General features: G+C 43.3%; 1 protein-coding gene across 6 annotated transcripts in view; it reads right to left on the bottom strand.

Annotated features, from left to right (window-relative positions):
- PTPRG (protein tyrosine phosphatase receptor type G) overlaps positions 1 to 17,343 on the bottom strand; it is an 831,563-nt gene that overhangs the window by 83,004 nt on the left and 731,216 nt on the right. For all 6 annotated transcript variants that reach the window (XM_068253766.1, XM_068253765.1, XM_068253761.1 and 3 more), the window contains one exon: positions 13,284 to 13,375. In XM_068253766.1, the coding sequence (XP_068109867.1) occupies positions 13,284 to 13,375 (92 nt within the window). The remainder of the gene's footprint in view (positions 1 to 13,283; positions 13,376 to 17,343) is intronic.

Here is a 17,343-nt window from a genome sequence, read left to right as displayed (position 1 = left end):
TTTGTAAAACCTGTTTTGTAGTGTAATAGTGGTGGACAGTGTTGCTCATAAGGACCAGAAGGCTTCGAGATGTTTGTGACCAGTTTGATCAGGTGATGGATAAGCCTTTGATTCATTGATTAGAATATGGTTAAGTAGGATGGATATCATCACATGGTGTCAAGGCCTTGAAAATCGATAAACTAATCAGACTGTTCCTAAAATTCTTCATGAGGCCTGGTATGCATGAGCAACACTAGTGCCAGAAGCTTATCTGGTATACTTTGTGATATAAGCCCACAGCAGCTCTGAGAAGGGACTCTATAAGACAAAGAATGACTGCATGGGCTAGAGAGAGAGCTGGAGTAGAAGGGTGAATAATGACTGATCATCAGCTGAAAGAGACTTACAGCCATTCATAGGGGCTTCATTAAGGTTCGATTTGTGAAGGTATCAGTTTTTGCACTCTTGATTGGTTATGCCATCACATAATTTCAGCAAAGCACCAGAAGATGCAGGTGTTCTTCAAGGTTAACTTTACGCAGGGGGCACCTGGAAAATTAGTTTCAGGGCACATATAGAGAATAAGGGAAAGTCAGAGTGGGAGAGGGGAGGAATGGGGCGCTGGTTTTATGGAAAGAGGGACGGGTGTCTGCACTTTGGAGTGTTCTTTTTGGTAGTGATATTGCACTAAAATTGCACTTAAATTTGCTTCAGGGCATGTATTGAGAATTAGGGAAAGGCAGAGTGGGAGAGGGGAGGAATGGGGCACTGATTTTATGGGAAGAGGGACGGGTGTCTGCAGTTTGGAGTGTTCATTTGTGGTACTGATATTGCACAAAAGATAAGAAGTAAGGGAAATTCTTCCCAAGAGAAATGGGGATAACAATTGTGGATGGACAGAGGTTGTCTGCACCATCCAAACAGGAGCTGGAGTTCAAATAATACATGCCATAGGCACTTCAGGCTGGAGTAGAGGCCTCTTATAGGAGAAGGGATTTTATTATTATTATATTATTTATACCATCATGTTCTGTAGCACTGTACTGTACTGGAACTCTTGGTGTCATCATCTTGGTAATAAAGGTGACAGAGATATCCAAGTCACTAGACTGGCAATATTTTGGCAAGCTAAACAGTTGACAAGCATGTATCTGATGCCACTTATAGCCATTCAGTTGGAAATCCACCTTAAAGAAAACCTGAACTGAAAATTAAAAGTCAAAATAAGCATACACAAGTCATGCTTACCTTCCATGTAGTCTACTCCTCAGTGTCTTTCTCCTGTCCCGCGTCCTGTTTGTTCACTGTGATCAAGGGAATTTTCCGTCCTCCATTTTGAAAATGGCCATGACCCATAACCGCTTTCTGGTCAGCACACAGTTAAACTGTAACATCACCCACTTGAGCCATACATGGACATAACCTGGTACATCAGTTTTCCTCTCAGCTATAACTGATATTTTACTGACAGCAACTGATATATTTCAGATCTGACAAAATATTGTCAGAACTGGAAGGGATTATTGTCAGAAGAAAATGGTGAGCTTCTGAAAGGAACTGATGGCAAGGTAACTATGTAATGTTCATTTGAACTTACCTCGTGTTTATTTTAAATATTTTTACTCAGTACAGGTTCTCTTTAAAGCAGGAAGCGGGAGGGCTAGCGAGGCAACATTAATTATGTCTTAATTTTCTCCAAGTCTGGAGGTTATTGAGGTCCAATTTAATGCTTTCAAGTTGTAAAGTGGAATATGGAAGCTGACTGATAAAGGAAATAATTATCAGTGCACAGCTGCTGCATGAGCCAGAGGGAGCGTGTCATATATATTATGCAAACAGCAGATGTGGCTTTATCCAGCAACACACAACAAAGGCAATTATCAACTACACACAGCACACGTTACTGTGGGCATCAAATGAATATTTACACACGTGTGTGTGTGATATGTATACATACATACACGCCTCTTCTGGTTATGGATTATTCTGTTTGTCACAAAAGGTCTCAGCCCATAAACATCTGCTACTTATAGATCTGCATGGCATACAGGAGCGCACTAATGCATTTTAAACACTACTCCAGGCATAAATGTTTTCCTAGTCCTGGGTAGGCAGTCAGTGGCCGAGCTTGATTTTATGTATAACTCTCTAAAAAAGATTTATTTTATTGTAGATGATTAACGGTTTCCAATCCTATGTCGGACTACGTCTGATATTGGCATTTTCCTCCAAAGTATCAATGTTGGACATAGACCGACTTAGGAAAACTGCATGCTGCTAGACCAGGCATGGGCAAACGTGGCCCTCCAGCTGTTGAGGAACTACAAGTCCCACAATGCATTGCAGGAGTCTGGCAGCCACAGTCATGACTCATAAAGGCAAATGCATTGTGGGATTTGTAGTTCCTTAACAGCTGGAGGACCAAGTTTGCCCATGCCTGTGCTAGACGGAGCTATTGCCGGGGTTAGTACGGCACAGCCTTTGCCCCTTCAGATTCGTCAGATACTCTGATCGCCGCCACTCCCATTCCCTGCTGCTGCGCCCTGTAATATAAATATTATGTGAGTGTATTTGGGCGGATCACCGGTACATGTTATGAAATTAAAATTGCGTCACAGCAGGGCTGCTGCCAGGACTCTCTCCCCCAAATTGTGCCATAACAGGGCCCCATAAGCTGCACACACATCCAATGTTGATTGACCAATCAACTGGCCAATTGTACCACTTCCATGTATTATGAGGGCGAACACATTTTAAATAAAATGAACAGATTGTGTAGGTAAGCTCTCATTCTACATGGAAAGAGTAAAATTAGCCATGAAAATTAGATGTATGCATGCACCCTTAGAGTCAGTGGGAACACACTCACCTGTCCGGCCAGCCCTACTTCCTGTCAACATCCTTGCTGGTGTCCTGGTGGATGTTCTGCTGCTCATATGCTGCAGGGGACCCGGGGAAGCACGGTTAGCAAGCGGGAGGGGGGGTGTTGAGGGATAAATAGCTTGGGGGGGGGGGTACATGGCGCAGGCCCTGCTGTGACACTCCAGAAGATGCCTCTGCACATTGAAGATGCACCTGAAGTATATGGATGCTGCCATGTTTATTTCTTTTATGCAATAACAGTTGCCTGACTTTGCACCGCTGATCTTTTTGGTTGCAGTTTTGTCTGTATAACATCAAAACAAGCATGCAGCTAATCTAGTCAGATCTGACAGTTATGAAAGAAACATATTATCTGCAAGCTTGTTCAGGGTCTATGGCTAAAGTATTAGACACAGAAGATCAGCAGGATACCCAGGCAGCAAATATTACTTGAAAGGAAATAAATATGGCAGCCTCCGTATCCCTCTCTCTTCAGTTATCCTTTAAACCTGGCCGTGTCTTATGGTCAGGTGCGTCTTATAGAGCAAAACAAATATGGTACTTTTCACCACAGAATCACACCACTCATAACACTTCATGTCAGCTATATGATTGCTGAAAAGAGAAGATTAATAGGGAGCAAATCAGTCTGACTTGCATGCAAAGTGTAAGCAGCTTGGTATGGCCCAATCAAAATAGACAGGAAGTGCATTTAATGGGCCCAATTCCAAACTGCTTACGATCTACATGAAATTTGCATGCAAGCTGGAAATTTTCTCATTGACCATCTCCCTTACTGGTGTTTGAGTGCAGGCTAGTTAGTCTTCAGTGTCTATCGTGCACAGTGGCGGCTCCAGGAATTTCTTTTAGGGGGTGCTATGCAGGGGCTGGACCAATTTCTGGGGGAGCGGACGACCTGCGCCGCGGTGAAAAATGGGTGTGGCTACAACTGGGCGTGGTCATGACCGGATGAGGCTAACTGTAATTTACAGTGAACCCAGGGTGAGAGTGATATGGTGGCTGCCATATTTATTTCCTTTTAAACAATTCTAGTTGCCTGGCAGCCCTGCTGATCTATTGGCTGCAGTAGTGAACTGAATTACACCAGAAACAAGCATGCAGCTAATCTTGTCAGTTCTGACAATATTGTCAGAAACCCCTGACCTGCTGCATGCTTGCATGCTTGTTCAGGGTCTGTGGTTGAAAGAATTAGAGGCAGAGGACCAACACGGCAGCCAGGCAGCTGGTATTACTTAAAAGGAGATAAATATGGCAGCCTCAATATTATTCTCACCTTGGGGTCCCTTTATAAGTGCAACGCAAAGACAGAGGGCCAAAGTTTTGGTGACCCTTTCCCCAGAAAATTCACATAATTGTGCAGGTTTTCTCAAGAAAATACACGTAATGTGAGCAGATTTGAACAAAAAACCCGTTCAATGACCCCAATATGCACAACCGTTATCAGATATGACCCCAATATGCACAATCGTTATCAGATATGACCCCAATATGCACAATCATTATCAGATATGACCCCAATATGCACAATCATTATCAGATATGACCCCAATATGCACAATTGTTATCAGATATGACCCCAATATGCACAACCGTTATCAGATATGACCCCAATATGCACAATCGTTATCAGATATGACCCCAATATGCACAATCGTTATCAGATATGACCCCAATATGCACAATCGTTATCAGATATGACCCCAATATGCACAATCGTTATCAGATATGACCCCAATATGCACAACCGTTATCAGATCTGACCCCAATATGCACAATCCTTATCAGATCTGACCCCAATCAGCAGCACCACCTGAAAAAGAAAAGAAAAACCCATTTACTCACCTAGTCAGAAGACCTCCTGTTCCGACCTCCTCCTCTTCCGAGTCCGACCACCTTGTGGCGCGCAGCTCAGCTCCCACGATCCTCTTCCTTCCTGCAGCAGCCTGCATCCGGCGAGCAGGGCTACGGGAAAATGGCCGCCCGAAGCCCTGCACTGCAGACTCCAAGTCTGCAGAGCAGGGCTTCGGGCGGCCATCTTACCGTAGCCCTGCCTGCTGCTCCGGGCTGCTGCTGTGAACTGACTCGGCGTCTCTTAGACGCCTGAAGTCAGTTCACACCAGCGGGTGCTTTGGGGGTGCTTGGACAAATTTAGGGGGTGCTTGTGCACCCCCAAGCACCCCCCTGGCGCCGCCACTGATCGTGCAGCTCCACCCTGACCAGAATAAATAGTCTCCAGTAAGCATAATACAGGTGCACAGGCATATTGCCAGGTAGAGAAGAACTCACCAGCTATCATGTGGCCATTTGCCAGTGAACTCATTTGATTCCTGCAATGAACATGACTAGAAAATGACTCAGGCCTGGAAGCCACTACAAATCGCAAATCGCTATCGCAATCGCTGGAATTTTTAATGAGTGTTTTGTAAGCAAATTCTTGAGCGTTTTCTTGCGATTTTGTTAGCGATTCTAAAAAGTGTAAGTTTTCTGCTAGCGATTGTGTAGCGATTTGCGATTTTAATTCTAATTGGTCCTTTCAATGTATCATCATTTTATTCAGTTTGCATTAATTTAAAATCCCACTCAGATCGTTATGTGCAGCGATTCATAAGCAATTACGCCATCATTTATATACATTACATTGCAGAAACGCAAACGTTAGCGCCACCAAAACGCTGAATGTCCTGCGATAGCGGTTTTGCTAATCAAAATCACGCCAGTGGAATTTGGCCCATCCATTATTAGCTCAGCGTTTAGGGAAATTGCTAGCATTTTGACTCGCTTCATAAATCGCTCTAGTGGTTTCCAGCCCTCACACAGCTTGCCATCTGGGATGTTTTAGGTCATGTAGGTTTTTTTTAACAAACGTTGTGTTGGTTTTTGTTTTTTTTAGCTGTTTACCTCATTCTTCAAAAAATAGTAAGGGCTTTTTTCTAACAAAACCTTCTCTAATGGAGAGACTGATCCTAAAAAAAATTATTGGCAGATGTTCTGTTGAATGTAAGCAACAATTGGTGTCGAGAGTCCATTGCTCCTCTCCTTACCCCACCCGCAGAATCTGCTCCAATGTGCTTGGCGTCATCGTTGCTCCTTCCTCCATCATAGATCTAGAAGGTGTCATCAATCTGTGATGTGTATGAACAGCATGGTGGCCCTGCAGTGTCATCTGCAGGACTGGGTTTGGTCCTGGCAGGCAACACAAATTTGGCCAAAATTGTGCATGTGTATGCACATGATATCTGTGCCTGGGGGTGGACTTTAAAAAACTTGACCTTAACTAAAAAAAACTTGAGGTAGCCACTAAGTCAGAGTCTGTTCCCACCACATCATGTTAATTATAATGATAATAGTGTTTTTCCAAACTAATGAAAACCTTATATAATCAGATCTATACAAAACTTATATAAAACCAGCAGCTGGGGTATAAGAGTTATAATAACTAGTTTATTGTGGAATTGTACAGTTTTACTCATTTACTACTGTGTGCAGTGACATGACAGCTTCCATCGCACGGAAACCCTATACAGATGCCTCGGATTAAAATACTTGAAGTAACAACACGCAGTTGGTCGGTACAGATGATTTGACACTGTGCGAAGTGTGGACCTAATTAGAGTCAGCTCAAGTTCAGAGATGTGCAGCTGATTATTTTGAATAATTAAATGGTGTCAAAAGCAGCTGTGAGATACCGCACTAGGGATTTTAGTTCATAAATAATTGAGGAGATGGCAATGCATGTGATCAGCTTGATCACATCTCTCTCCCCAGACAATGAACGCTCGCCCTGAATGCTACCAGAGCCGTTATTGTTGCTCAGTCAGCCAAATTAGCCCCATCACCCCGACTCAACCGGAGCGCAATTAGCAGAACGTAAAGATCACTGGGCTGAGAGTGAACGGAGGCCATGCTGCTTGAAGAAATCCTGGATTCTTTTCTGATTCATTTTATTTCAAATTGTTTTTGGAAACTTGCAATTTCATAAACTAATAAAAACAAAATAAACAAAAAATATACATACACTGTATATTTATTCTTTGCACTGTTTATTTTTGGCTCCTAATATGAAGTATTGGTTAGTGATAAGAATGGACAGTACTGTTAGAAAGCTCAATGTAAAGGGTTAGGGTTAAGGGTACCAATGAAACAAAGGGTCAGAGGTTAGCCAAATAGTGGGTGTAAAAGATAGGGAAGTGTAATGAAAGCCCTGGTAAAAGGTGGCACCAGCTGAGGCTGACAGAGTATTAGTAAAGCGCCATCTCCAATAGTGTATGCCTAGCCTATTCAAGTGGAAATTCTGTTTGCGACACTTTCTGCACAGGTTTTTTTTTATTTATTTAGTAAATAATAATAATACAATTTTATACAGCACTTTGCAGAGTAAGTTGCCACTAATTATTCCTCGGAGAGGCTCACAGTGTCATTCCTACCATAGTCATATGTCTAGTGTAGTCTAAAGCTACTTAAACACACTAGATTAAACTACTAGGCGAGCGTCTCAGGCAAGAATCGTTTGTGTACATTTTTCCCAGATTCTCCTCAGCAAGTCGGCTAGCGATTCCCTTTGCAGATCGACTTGGCAAATTGCTGGTAGATGGCACTGATCTCCCCCCTCACCCCACCCACTCTGCCGGCCCTCCCCTCCATAGCAACAGAACAGGTCATGTTGACATAACAGGCGCCTTAAGTATGATGCCTAAAGTATCACGTCTGTGGTCAGATTTACAAATTTCAAACAATTTAAATACGGACTTTGCCTGGGAGGAGCTTACAATCTAATGTAATTTCACATGGCTTGCACTAATAATATGTTTGGTGGAAGATAGATTAAAGGGAAGGTCCAAGCAAAATAAAAAAATGAGTTTCACTTACTTGGGGCTTCTACCAGCTCCATGCAGCCATCCTGTGCCCTTGCAGTCACTCACTGCTGCTCCAGTCCCCCGCTAGCAGCTTGCCGACCTCGGAGGTTGGCGGGACGCATTGCGTATGTTTTTACGCATTCCCGCTAGTGCAGGAACATTAACACATACATTTTTACGCATTACTGGTTCAATGCGTATAAAGTTACGCATTAAACCAGTAACGCGTAAAAATGTATGTGTTAATGTTCTTGCACTAGCGGGAATGCGTAAAAACGTACGCAATGCGGCCCGCCAACCTCCGAGGTCGGCAAGCTGCTAGCGGGGGACTGGAGCAGCAGTGAGTGACTATGAGGGCACAGGATGGCTGCATGGGGCTGGTAGAAGCCCCAGGTAAGTGAAACTCCATTTTTTTATTTTGCTTGAACCTTCCCTTTAACCTATCAATATGTTTTTGGTTGTGGTAGGAAACCACAAAGATGGGGGAATAATACAAATTACATAAAGACAATGTCCAAGGTAGAACTCAAACAAGGGGCTCAAGCTGCAAGGCAAGAGTCCTAAGATGGTCATTTTCATGTTTTAAAGTTTACTGGGTTTTGTGGTAAAGGCCTGCACTCGCAGCAACACACTTTGTAAGGCCCCTATTCCACATGCAGTTGAAGGTGGTGAAGTAATTGCCTGTCAGCTGCTCCCATTCACAGGCCGACACTTTCTGGCGCTCAGCACAGGTGGAGTTGCATCCGGGCATGGTGGCTGCCGTCCTCAGATGCACCATGAGTTTTTGTCCACTGGGTAACATCACCGCATGTGAAACGTTACATGGGTGGTGTTACCAAACACTACCATTCGTCTGCATGTAATAGAAGCTGAAAGGCTGCTGTGGCTGGGAGGCTGAATGGCCAAACAAGCAAGTATTTCAGCTGCTTATGAAATAGATCATGGATGATAGTCATTCAATCCAGCTAGTTATTTAGAGACAGCAGGACAGCTATAAATGATTTTTCTGCTATCCTGTAGAGAGCGTATGTACAACAAGAAAATGGCAACTAATAGATAATGTCTCTGCCACAGAAATTAACGTGTATGAAGGTGCAGTGTAATTAACTTCAGTCAGAGGAGGAACACTGATCTCCATCATCTGCAGAGGCATTGCTCTTGTCTCCATGGGGCCATCACAGATGTCTCTATTAGGCAGCTCAGTCACCTCTATAGAATGTGGGGGTGCTGTACTTTTCTGCAGTGCCATCTCCTCCTCACATATTGACTTTATGTCAGACTGAATCATCACTAATGATGGGCAGCACAGCGGCTAAGTGGTTAGTACTTTAACTGAAGCCTAAGGCGTTGCCTCCACTGGTATTGCATGTCTTTCCATGCGCAGCTTTCCCAGCCACCATGCGGGTTCACACAGGGAAAAGTTTGCCACTTTCACAGCCACGCAATGTAATTTTCTAGGCTAACTAACATGTCTGAGAAAAAACTGGTGTGTGAAAAATAACAGAAACAGCCCATTGATTTTACATATACTCTCATATCTAATGCATTTTTCACATGCAGAAAAATGCAGACAGCTGAATATAATGTAAACAGAGCCCTAAAGCGCGCACACACACGCACATTTGTATTAAAGGTTTTCCCCATATTTAAGTGCTCCAGGTCACCTCAGGTGATTGTTTAGCCATAAAGACATGCCTTGTCCTTTGGAAAATATAGGGGTAGGATGAGTAGCAAAAAGTATGTACCGGTAGATATATCAGCAATCTTCTGAGGCATTTCCACCTTGGCAGATTGCTGAAGTAGAGGTTACCAACATCAGGGGCTAGTTCCCACAATAGATTGTATCCTGCCTCAATCATGAACAATTGTTTCAAGCAACAGACTTTTACTGCCCACTTTACACTAGCCTGTTCAAATGCTAGAATGACAGTCCTAAAAATACTGTCTACAGAAAATGGAATCCGTAGATCCTGCCCACAACTGGGTGGATAGTTTACTGATTAAGGGCTCTGCCTCTGACACGGGTTGGAATCTCGTCTCTTCCTGTTCAGTAAGTCAGCCATTTAGTAGGAGACCTTGGACAAGACTCCCTAACCCTGCTATGCCTATAGAGTGCGCCTTAGTGGCTGCAGCTCTGATGCTTTTAGTCCACCAGGAGAAAAGCGCAATATACAGTAAATGTTCTGTGTCTACAACTACTGATCATTGTTAGCAAAGTACTACAAGGCTTGCTCATACTCGGCGAACAAAGAGAGCTTGAAACAAAGGAGAAAGGGCATTTTAGAATTCTTTCAATGCAGATTATAAGTAAGGGAAAACAAGGTGTTACATTTTAATTGCAATAACATAACTCGGGGGTCACTTTTATATAATGCATTCTGGGTAACCATTTGTCTTTGTCCCTATTATCTCAAAAGCGAGGTAGTGACATTAGATTGGGAGCCTTTGAGTGATGCCTTGTCAAATGTGTCATAAAGGGCTGCGGATCATGCCATAGCACTACATAAATGACTAAAATAGAACAACAACATGCCTATATTAGGCGATTTTAAATGTTTACAAATCGGAGGGAAAATGAAAAAAGGCCATGATTTGCTGAGATTTATAAATCTGTCCAGTTGTTCACACTCTGATTTCCTGTGCATTTGTTTTGCCTGAACCGACATTTGGCAGTGGTCACAATGCGTGCATGAAAGGAGCAATTATCACGCAGCACCATCGCTCCATTGTGACCCTGAAGAGCCTCTCCTCGCCCCTGGGCTGACTTCGCCCGCGCTTGGGTCACATCTGCGCTGGGCTCAGCCGCTCTCCAGAATGACAATATATCACTTAACGGCAAATGAAATGACTTGAAGCGTAAAGATAATTTACTGCCGCTTCTTTAATTGTGCTTGCAAACTGCACGCCATAAGGTAAATAGCGCCATAAAACAACAACTTATATAATTATGGAAACATAATGTCCGCTGATATATCTTTGTTTTCTGGTTTAATGTTATAGTTTATGCATTTTTTTTTTAAAGGGACACAGCTGTCAATTTGTTTGTTAAGATAATCGGAGTAGATTTGGAAGCAGGTAGATTTTTTTTCCCAGTGTAAAATGAATTAACTTTTATTTTTTCTTATTATTGTTTGTTGTACTTCCTGCTTCCTCATGTATATTTCATGCAGCTGTAGCCTTTGCAGCACTGTACAAAGACCTCACTTTACAGCTCTTTTATCCCTGCTTGTCTTATTGTGATCATAGCATTGTGGATAGAACTCTTGTATTACAGCGCTGGGACTCTGGTTGAAATCTAGTACGGAACACTATCTGCATGGAGAGTTTGTATGTATCACCAATTCTATGTGGATTCCTCCAGGTACTCCAGTTTCCCCCAGGCCCAGCATCCCAAAAAATACAGATAATTTAATTGGTTCCCCTTTGGTAAGGATTATAATGTGAGCTTCTCTGAGGGACAGTTAGTGACATGACTATAAACTCTGTAAAGTGCTGCGGAAGATGTCAGCGCTATGTAAATGCTAAACAATAATAATAATAATAACAACCCAGTGAAAAAGGCTCAAATGCCATTGATCAGTGATTCCCAAACTTTGGTCCACAATGTGTTTGTCACTGGCCATGAGCTGTTACATTCATCTTTACATTACATGATAAGTTTAAGGACAGTTAAACAGTTCCGCTTTTGACATAGTCCACCACCCTCTCCTTCTCCAAATCCTCTTATGCATGGGCATTCAGGGTCTTGCTCTCTCCTGGCTTTCCTCTTATCTCACAGATATGACCTTCAGAGTCGCTCATTCCGGCACCACCCCATCATCATGACCCCTCGCTGTTGGGAGTTCCCCAAGGCTCAGTCCTCGGACATCTCCTTTTCTCTTTATACACTTATAGAAGAGTAATGGAATGTAAGAGTCTTTTCCATCACCCCTCTCCCAACACCGGGTGGCACTCTACCACTGACATGATCTTCTTATCATCACATGTAATAATATGTGATCAGAAGTCAGAAGAGGATGCCCGGAGTGCAACATCACTAGTGGATGAAAGAGTGGATGAGAGGAAGCTGGTCCAGCATCTGAAACAGGCAACTATAAAAGCTCCCCATGCAGCATGCCAGGCTGGGGAATGCACACTTCCTCAGCAGCATGAAAAATTTGGCCCTGCAGTTCTGTCAATTTTTTTCTGCCTACTGTAAGCAACACTTGCTAAACCAGCCCATGGCCACCCCCAGCTCTGTCATTGAGGCCTGCCCCCAACTGGGGTTAAGCAATGGCCGCTGAGTTAGGGGCAGATTTTGGGTTTCAGGAACTTAATTTTTCGTAGTAGATTCTACTTCTGCTAATATTTAATGTTCAAGACTTTAGCTTTATTATTGAGCATGTGTCAGGTGCTATTTAACAAACACACCACTTACATCTCAGTTAATTTAATAACACAACAATATACAAGAAAAGTTGGGGATCCCGAGGGCTTGTCTCCACTGGTGAATCTTTTCACATTTAAGAGAAAGCACGCATTTTGCTGTTCACAAGGCCATGCATTTTCATACAGAAATCCCCTATATGTTCTTGCTTTGGTACACTCGCCATGTTGAATTTTGATTACTTTTGCACTTCCATTAAAGGACAACTGAAGTGAGAGGGATATGGAAGCTGACATATTTATTCCCTTTAAAGCAATACCAGTTGCCTGTCTGTCTAGCTGGTCCACCGCCTCTAATACATTTAGCCATAGACCCTGAACAAGTTATACATGATTGTCAGATCTGACAAGATTGGCTGCAGTAGTGTCTGCATAACACCAGAAACAAGCATACAGCTAAATAGATAAGGAGGGCTACCATGAAAACTGGTATATGGCAGCCTCCATATTCTTCTCACTTCAGCTCTGTCCTTTAAAGGGAACCTGTACTGAGTAAAATTATTTAAAATAAACACATGAGGTAACTTCAAATGAACATTACATACTTACCTTGCCATCAGTTCCTCTCAGACGCTCACCATTTTCTTCTCACAATGATCCCTTCCAGTTCTGACAACATTTTGTCAGAAGTGAAATATATCAGTTGCTGTCAGTTATATATCAGTTGCTATCAGTTACAGCTGAGAGGAGAACTGATGTGTCCATGTTTCCCTATGGCTCAAGTGGTCGATATTACAGTTTAACTGTGTGCTGACCAGAAAGCTGTTATGGTGTAATGGCTATTTTCAAAATGGAGGACGGAGAATTCCATTGATCACAGTGGACAAACAGGGCGCGGGAGAGGAAAAAGAGATTGAGGAGTAGAATACACAGGTGGTAAGTATGACTTGTGTATGTTTATTTTGACTTTTAATTATTAGTTCAGGTTTTTTTTTAAGTCAATTGAAGCACACAGACGTATTAAGACGTGCACACAACATGCATGTTTTTTCAACAGTTCTTCTGTAGAAATGCAAACTTGATGCAACTGTCCATGGTACATAAAAAAAAAAAGTAAATAAAATGTATTGCATTTTTTAGACAGCAAAATGCAATCTACAGTGGAGACAAACCGTTCAGAGAATTTACATGCCATCATACCTCAAATTCTTCTGAAAATCCATGCTGGTTATTGGAATAGAGTTCACTGATATGCTTGACAAACTGCTTGATAGGAAGGGCTTCCATGTCATCTGCAACAGAAAAAAATATCACTTTATAGTTTCAACCTATAAAGTAATACAATATATTTGCAAATACCATCACCTGTTTAAGGAAGGCAAACATGTATTCAATACAATACACTTGAAAAAAGTATCAGGGAACACTTACGCCATCTACAGTATTAACAACTGATGACCAGGTGAGTGTTATTATAATATCATTGATGATATATAGAAGCTGACCCCCCCCCCCCCCCCCAAAAAAAAAAAACAACACACACAATTCTTTTTTATTATCTTTTTATGCTACATTGTCCAGATAGTATATGAGAAGGACAATAACCTTCAGCTGCCCTTGAACAGAAAAAAAGTCATCTGTGTTAGTTGTCGTGAATGGCCATTAGAAATTGCTGTATGTAAATGGAGCAGTGGATTATAGGAAATGCCCATCTTCATCCCCTGTATCCTGTAGCTTGATTCCTTTTTTTTTTTTTTTTAGCTTCACGACTAAGGTTCAACTTTGAAGTACTTTTCTGAATTGAGGGTTTCATAACTTTTCAAAAGAACACATCAATGAGTTGTTGCTTTATCTGCCTGGCGGTTTTCTTTAGTATGAATTATGTAGTTAAATCCATTCTAAACTAATAACTCTAGATACAGATTATAATCTAAAAATAATGGACTTTTAACAAGTAGCAATAACAGCAGTTTAGGAAATGTAAGCCCCCTGGCGCCAGCTGAATAAAAAAGCGCTTAATTGCGTTTTTATGCAACAATTTCATTTTTTTCCCCAAGATGAATGCAATACTTTCTTTCCTAATAAAAGACACAAATGCTGTCAAATTTGCATCTAAGAATGCCTTAATATGGTGCACAGAGACTCTTTTCAAGCACTTTTATTACGAGAAACAAAGCTAATATCTGCCTGCATTATACAGCTAGTTTACTAAGTCAATAGAGCAGCTGTTGTTTCTCCCCACTGGAAGCGGAAGCATTTGAGGTGTATTCATTACATGTACATTAAATGATATTCTTTTAATAAAAGGAAAGCGTGGTTATATGATTACAGGTATGCTGAATCATCTGAGTCAACAATTTTCAAATAAAAATATCTCAATATAGTAGGAATAACTTCTGAACTGCCACCTGCAGGTCTAACAAAGAGATATCTGCTAGCGATACTGGCTAATCTAAAGGAGACCGCTGTCACATTACAGGAGGGTGCTGCCACATTACAGGAGACCGCTGTCGTATTACAGGAGACCGCTGTCATATTACAGGAGACCGCTGTCATATTACAGGAGACCGCTGTCATATTACAGGAGACCGCTGTCACATTACAGGAGACCGCTGTCACATTACAGGAGACCGCTGTCACATTACAGGAGACTGCTATCACATTACAGGAGACTGCTATCACATTACAGGAGACTGCTATCACATTACAGGAGACCGATGTCATATTACAGGAGACTGCTGTCACATTACAGGAGACAATTGTCACATTACAGGAGGCCGCTGTCACATTACAGGCGGCCACTGTCACATTACAAAAGACAACTGTCACACTACAGGACATTACAGGAGACAGCTGTCATATTACAAGAGACAACTGTCCCATTGGGTCTGATGCCCCAAAGAGGGGTAAGATTGCCTGTGCCATGCAATTTACTGGTACTAACGCCGGGGGAGCACTTCCCGTTACCCATTAGTAGAGATAGCCCGAACCTCCGATTTAAGGTTTGCGAACGCGGACCTCCGCAAAAGTTCGGTTCACGCAAACTTCTGCAAACCGCAATAGACTTCAATGGGGAGTCGAACTTTGAAAACTAGAAACACTTATGCTGGCCACAAAAGTGATGGAAAAGAGGTTTCAAGGGGTCTAACGTCTGAGTTTTTACATGGATGAGTGGAATAGATGCCAAAAGTCCCGTGGAAAAATCTGGATTTGACGCAAAGCAGCATTTTAAGGGCAGAAATCAGATTGCATGCTAAATTGGAGGACTAAAGTGCTTTAAAACATCTTGCATGTGTATACATCAATCAGGGAGTGTAACTAGAGTACTGATTCACACTGACAGACCAAACTCACTGTGTAACGCACAGCAAACAGCTGTTTGTGTTGTGACGGTCGTGCTGGACTGGTGTGCACCATGGCGAGAGTGCAGGCCGTGACGATTTTCAAGCCCATATGGTCGCCGGGCTGTAGTAGCTCAATGATAGAACAACAGTGTCTGTCCAGCTGATCAAATTTGGTCTGTCCACAATGAAGCAACGACCTTATTATCTTTGGTGTGCCCCCAGAAGGCAGTCAAGCGGCCTGCAGGCAGAGATGTTGTGTGGGGACTGGAGCGACTTAGTCATGGGGCAGGCAGTCACACGGCGTGCAGGCAGAGATGCTGTGTGCAGGGACTGACTTAGTCTTCGGGTGGGCAGTAGCCCTCCGGGATCCATGCCTCATTCATTTTGATAAAGGTGAGGTACTGAACACTTTTGTGACTTAGGCAACTTCTCTGCTCAGTGACAATGCCTCCAGCTGCGCTGAAGGTCCTTTCTGACAGGATGCTTGAGGCAGGGCAAGACAGAAGTTGGATGGCAAATTGTGACAGCTCTGGCCACAAGTCAAGCCTGCGCACCCAGTAGTCCAAGCGTTCATCGCTACTCACAGTGTCCACATCTACACTTAAGGCCAGGTAGTCGGCTACCTACCGGTCGAGGCGTTGGTGGAGGATGGATCCGGAAGGGCTAAGGCCTAAAAGGGTGGACTAAAGAATGTCCGTATGTCCAACATCACCATGGAGCGTCCTGTCCTTGCCTGCGTGGAGATGGGATTACTGGCAGTGGTACCTTTATTGCGGTGTGATGTGACATCACCCTTAAACGCATTGTAAAGCATAGTTGCCAGCTTGTTCTGCAAGTGCTGCATGCTTTCTGCCTTCATGTGATTTGGAAACATTTCCACCACTTTGTGCCTATACCGAGGCTCTAGTAGCGTGGCCACCCAGTAATTGTCATTCCCCTTGAGTTTATTTATAAGTGGGTCCCTCAACAGGCTGGACAGCATGAAAGACGCCATCTGCACAAAGTTGGATGCAGACGTACTATCCATCTCCTCTTGCTCTTCCTTAGTGATGCCAGCTAAGTTCTCCTCCTCCCCCCAGCCACGAACAATACCACGGGAAAGTTGAGCAGCACAAGCCCCCTGCGACACCTGCTGTGGTTGTTCTTCCGCCGCCTCCTCCTCCTCCTTCAAAACAACACCTTCCTCATCATCTGACTCCTCTTTCCCAAACGACTCTTCTCCTCCTCCCCCCTCTGTGCTGCCGCAGATGTTGAGGAACATCTGCTTCTGCTGCAAATTGATCCCACAACTCTTCCTCCCGTTCCTGTTCACGCTCCTCCACAGCTTGATCCACCACTTTACGCACGGCACGCTCCAGGAAGAAGGTATATGGGATCAAGTCGCTGATGGCGCCTTCACTGCAACTCACCAAGTTTGTCACCTCCTCAAATGGCCGCATGAGTCTGCAGGCAATTCGCATCAGTGTCCAGTACTTTGGCCAGAACATCCCCATCTCCCCAGACCGTGTCCTTTGACTGTAGTTGTAGAGATACTGTGTGACGGCTTTCTCCTGTTGTAGCAGGCGGTCGCATATCAGGAGGATCGAATTCCAGTGATTCGGGCTATCGCAAATCAAGCGTCTCACCGGCAAGCTGTTTCTCCGCTGAATATCGGCAAAGTGTGCCATGGCCTTGTAAGACCGCCTGAAATACCCACACAACTTCCTGGACTGCTTCAGGACGTCCTGTAAGCCTGGGTACTTTAGACACAAATCTCTGAATTACGAGATTCAGCACATGTGCCATGCAGGGTACATGTGTCAACTTTCCCAAATTCAAAGTGGAAATGAGATTGCTGACGTTGTCACACACTGCATTGCCGATCCCCAGTTGGTGCGGGGTCAGCCACTGATCCACCTGTTTGTTAAGAACAGCCA

The sequence above is a fragment of the Hyperolius riggenbachi genome, chromosome 9 (assembly GCF_040937935.1).
Source record: "Hyperolius riggenbachi isolate aHypRig1 chromosome 9, aHypRig1.pri, whole genome shotgun sequence".
Taxonomy (NCBI): Eukaryota; Metazoa; Chordata; class Amphibia; order Anura; family Hyperoliidae; genus Hyperolius; species Hyperolius riggenbachi.
Note: the sequence above shows the minus strand (reverse complement) of the source record. Positions and strands in the feature narration are given on the sequence as shown.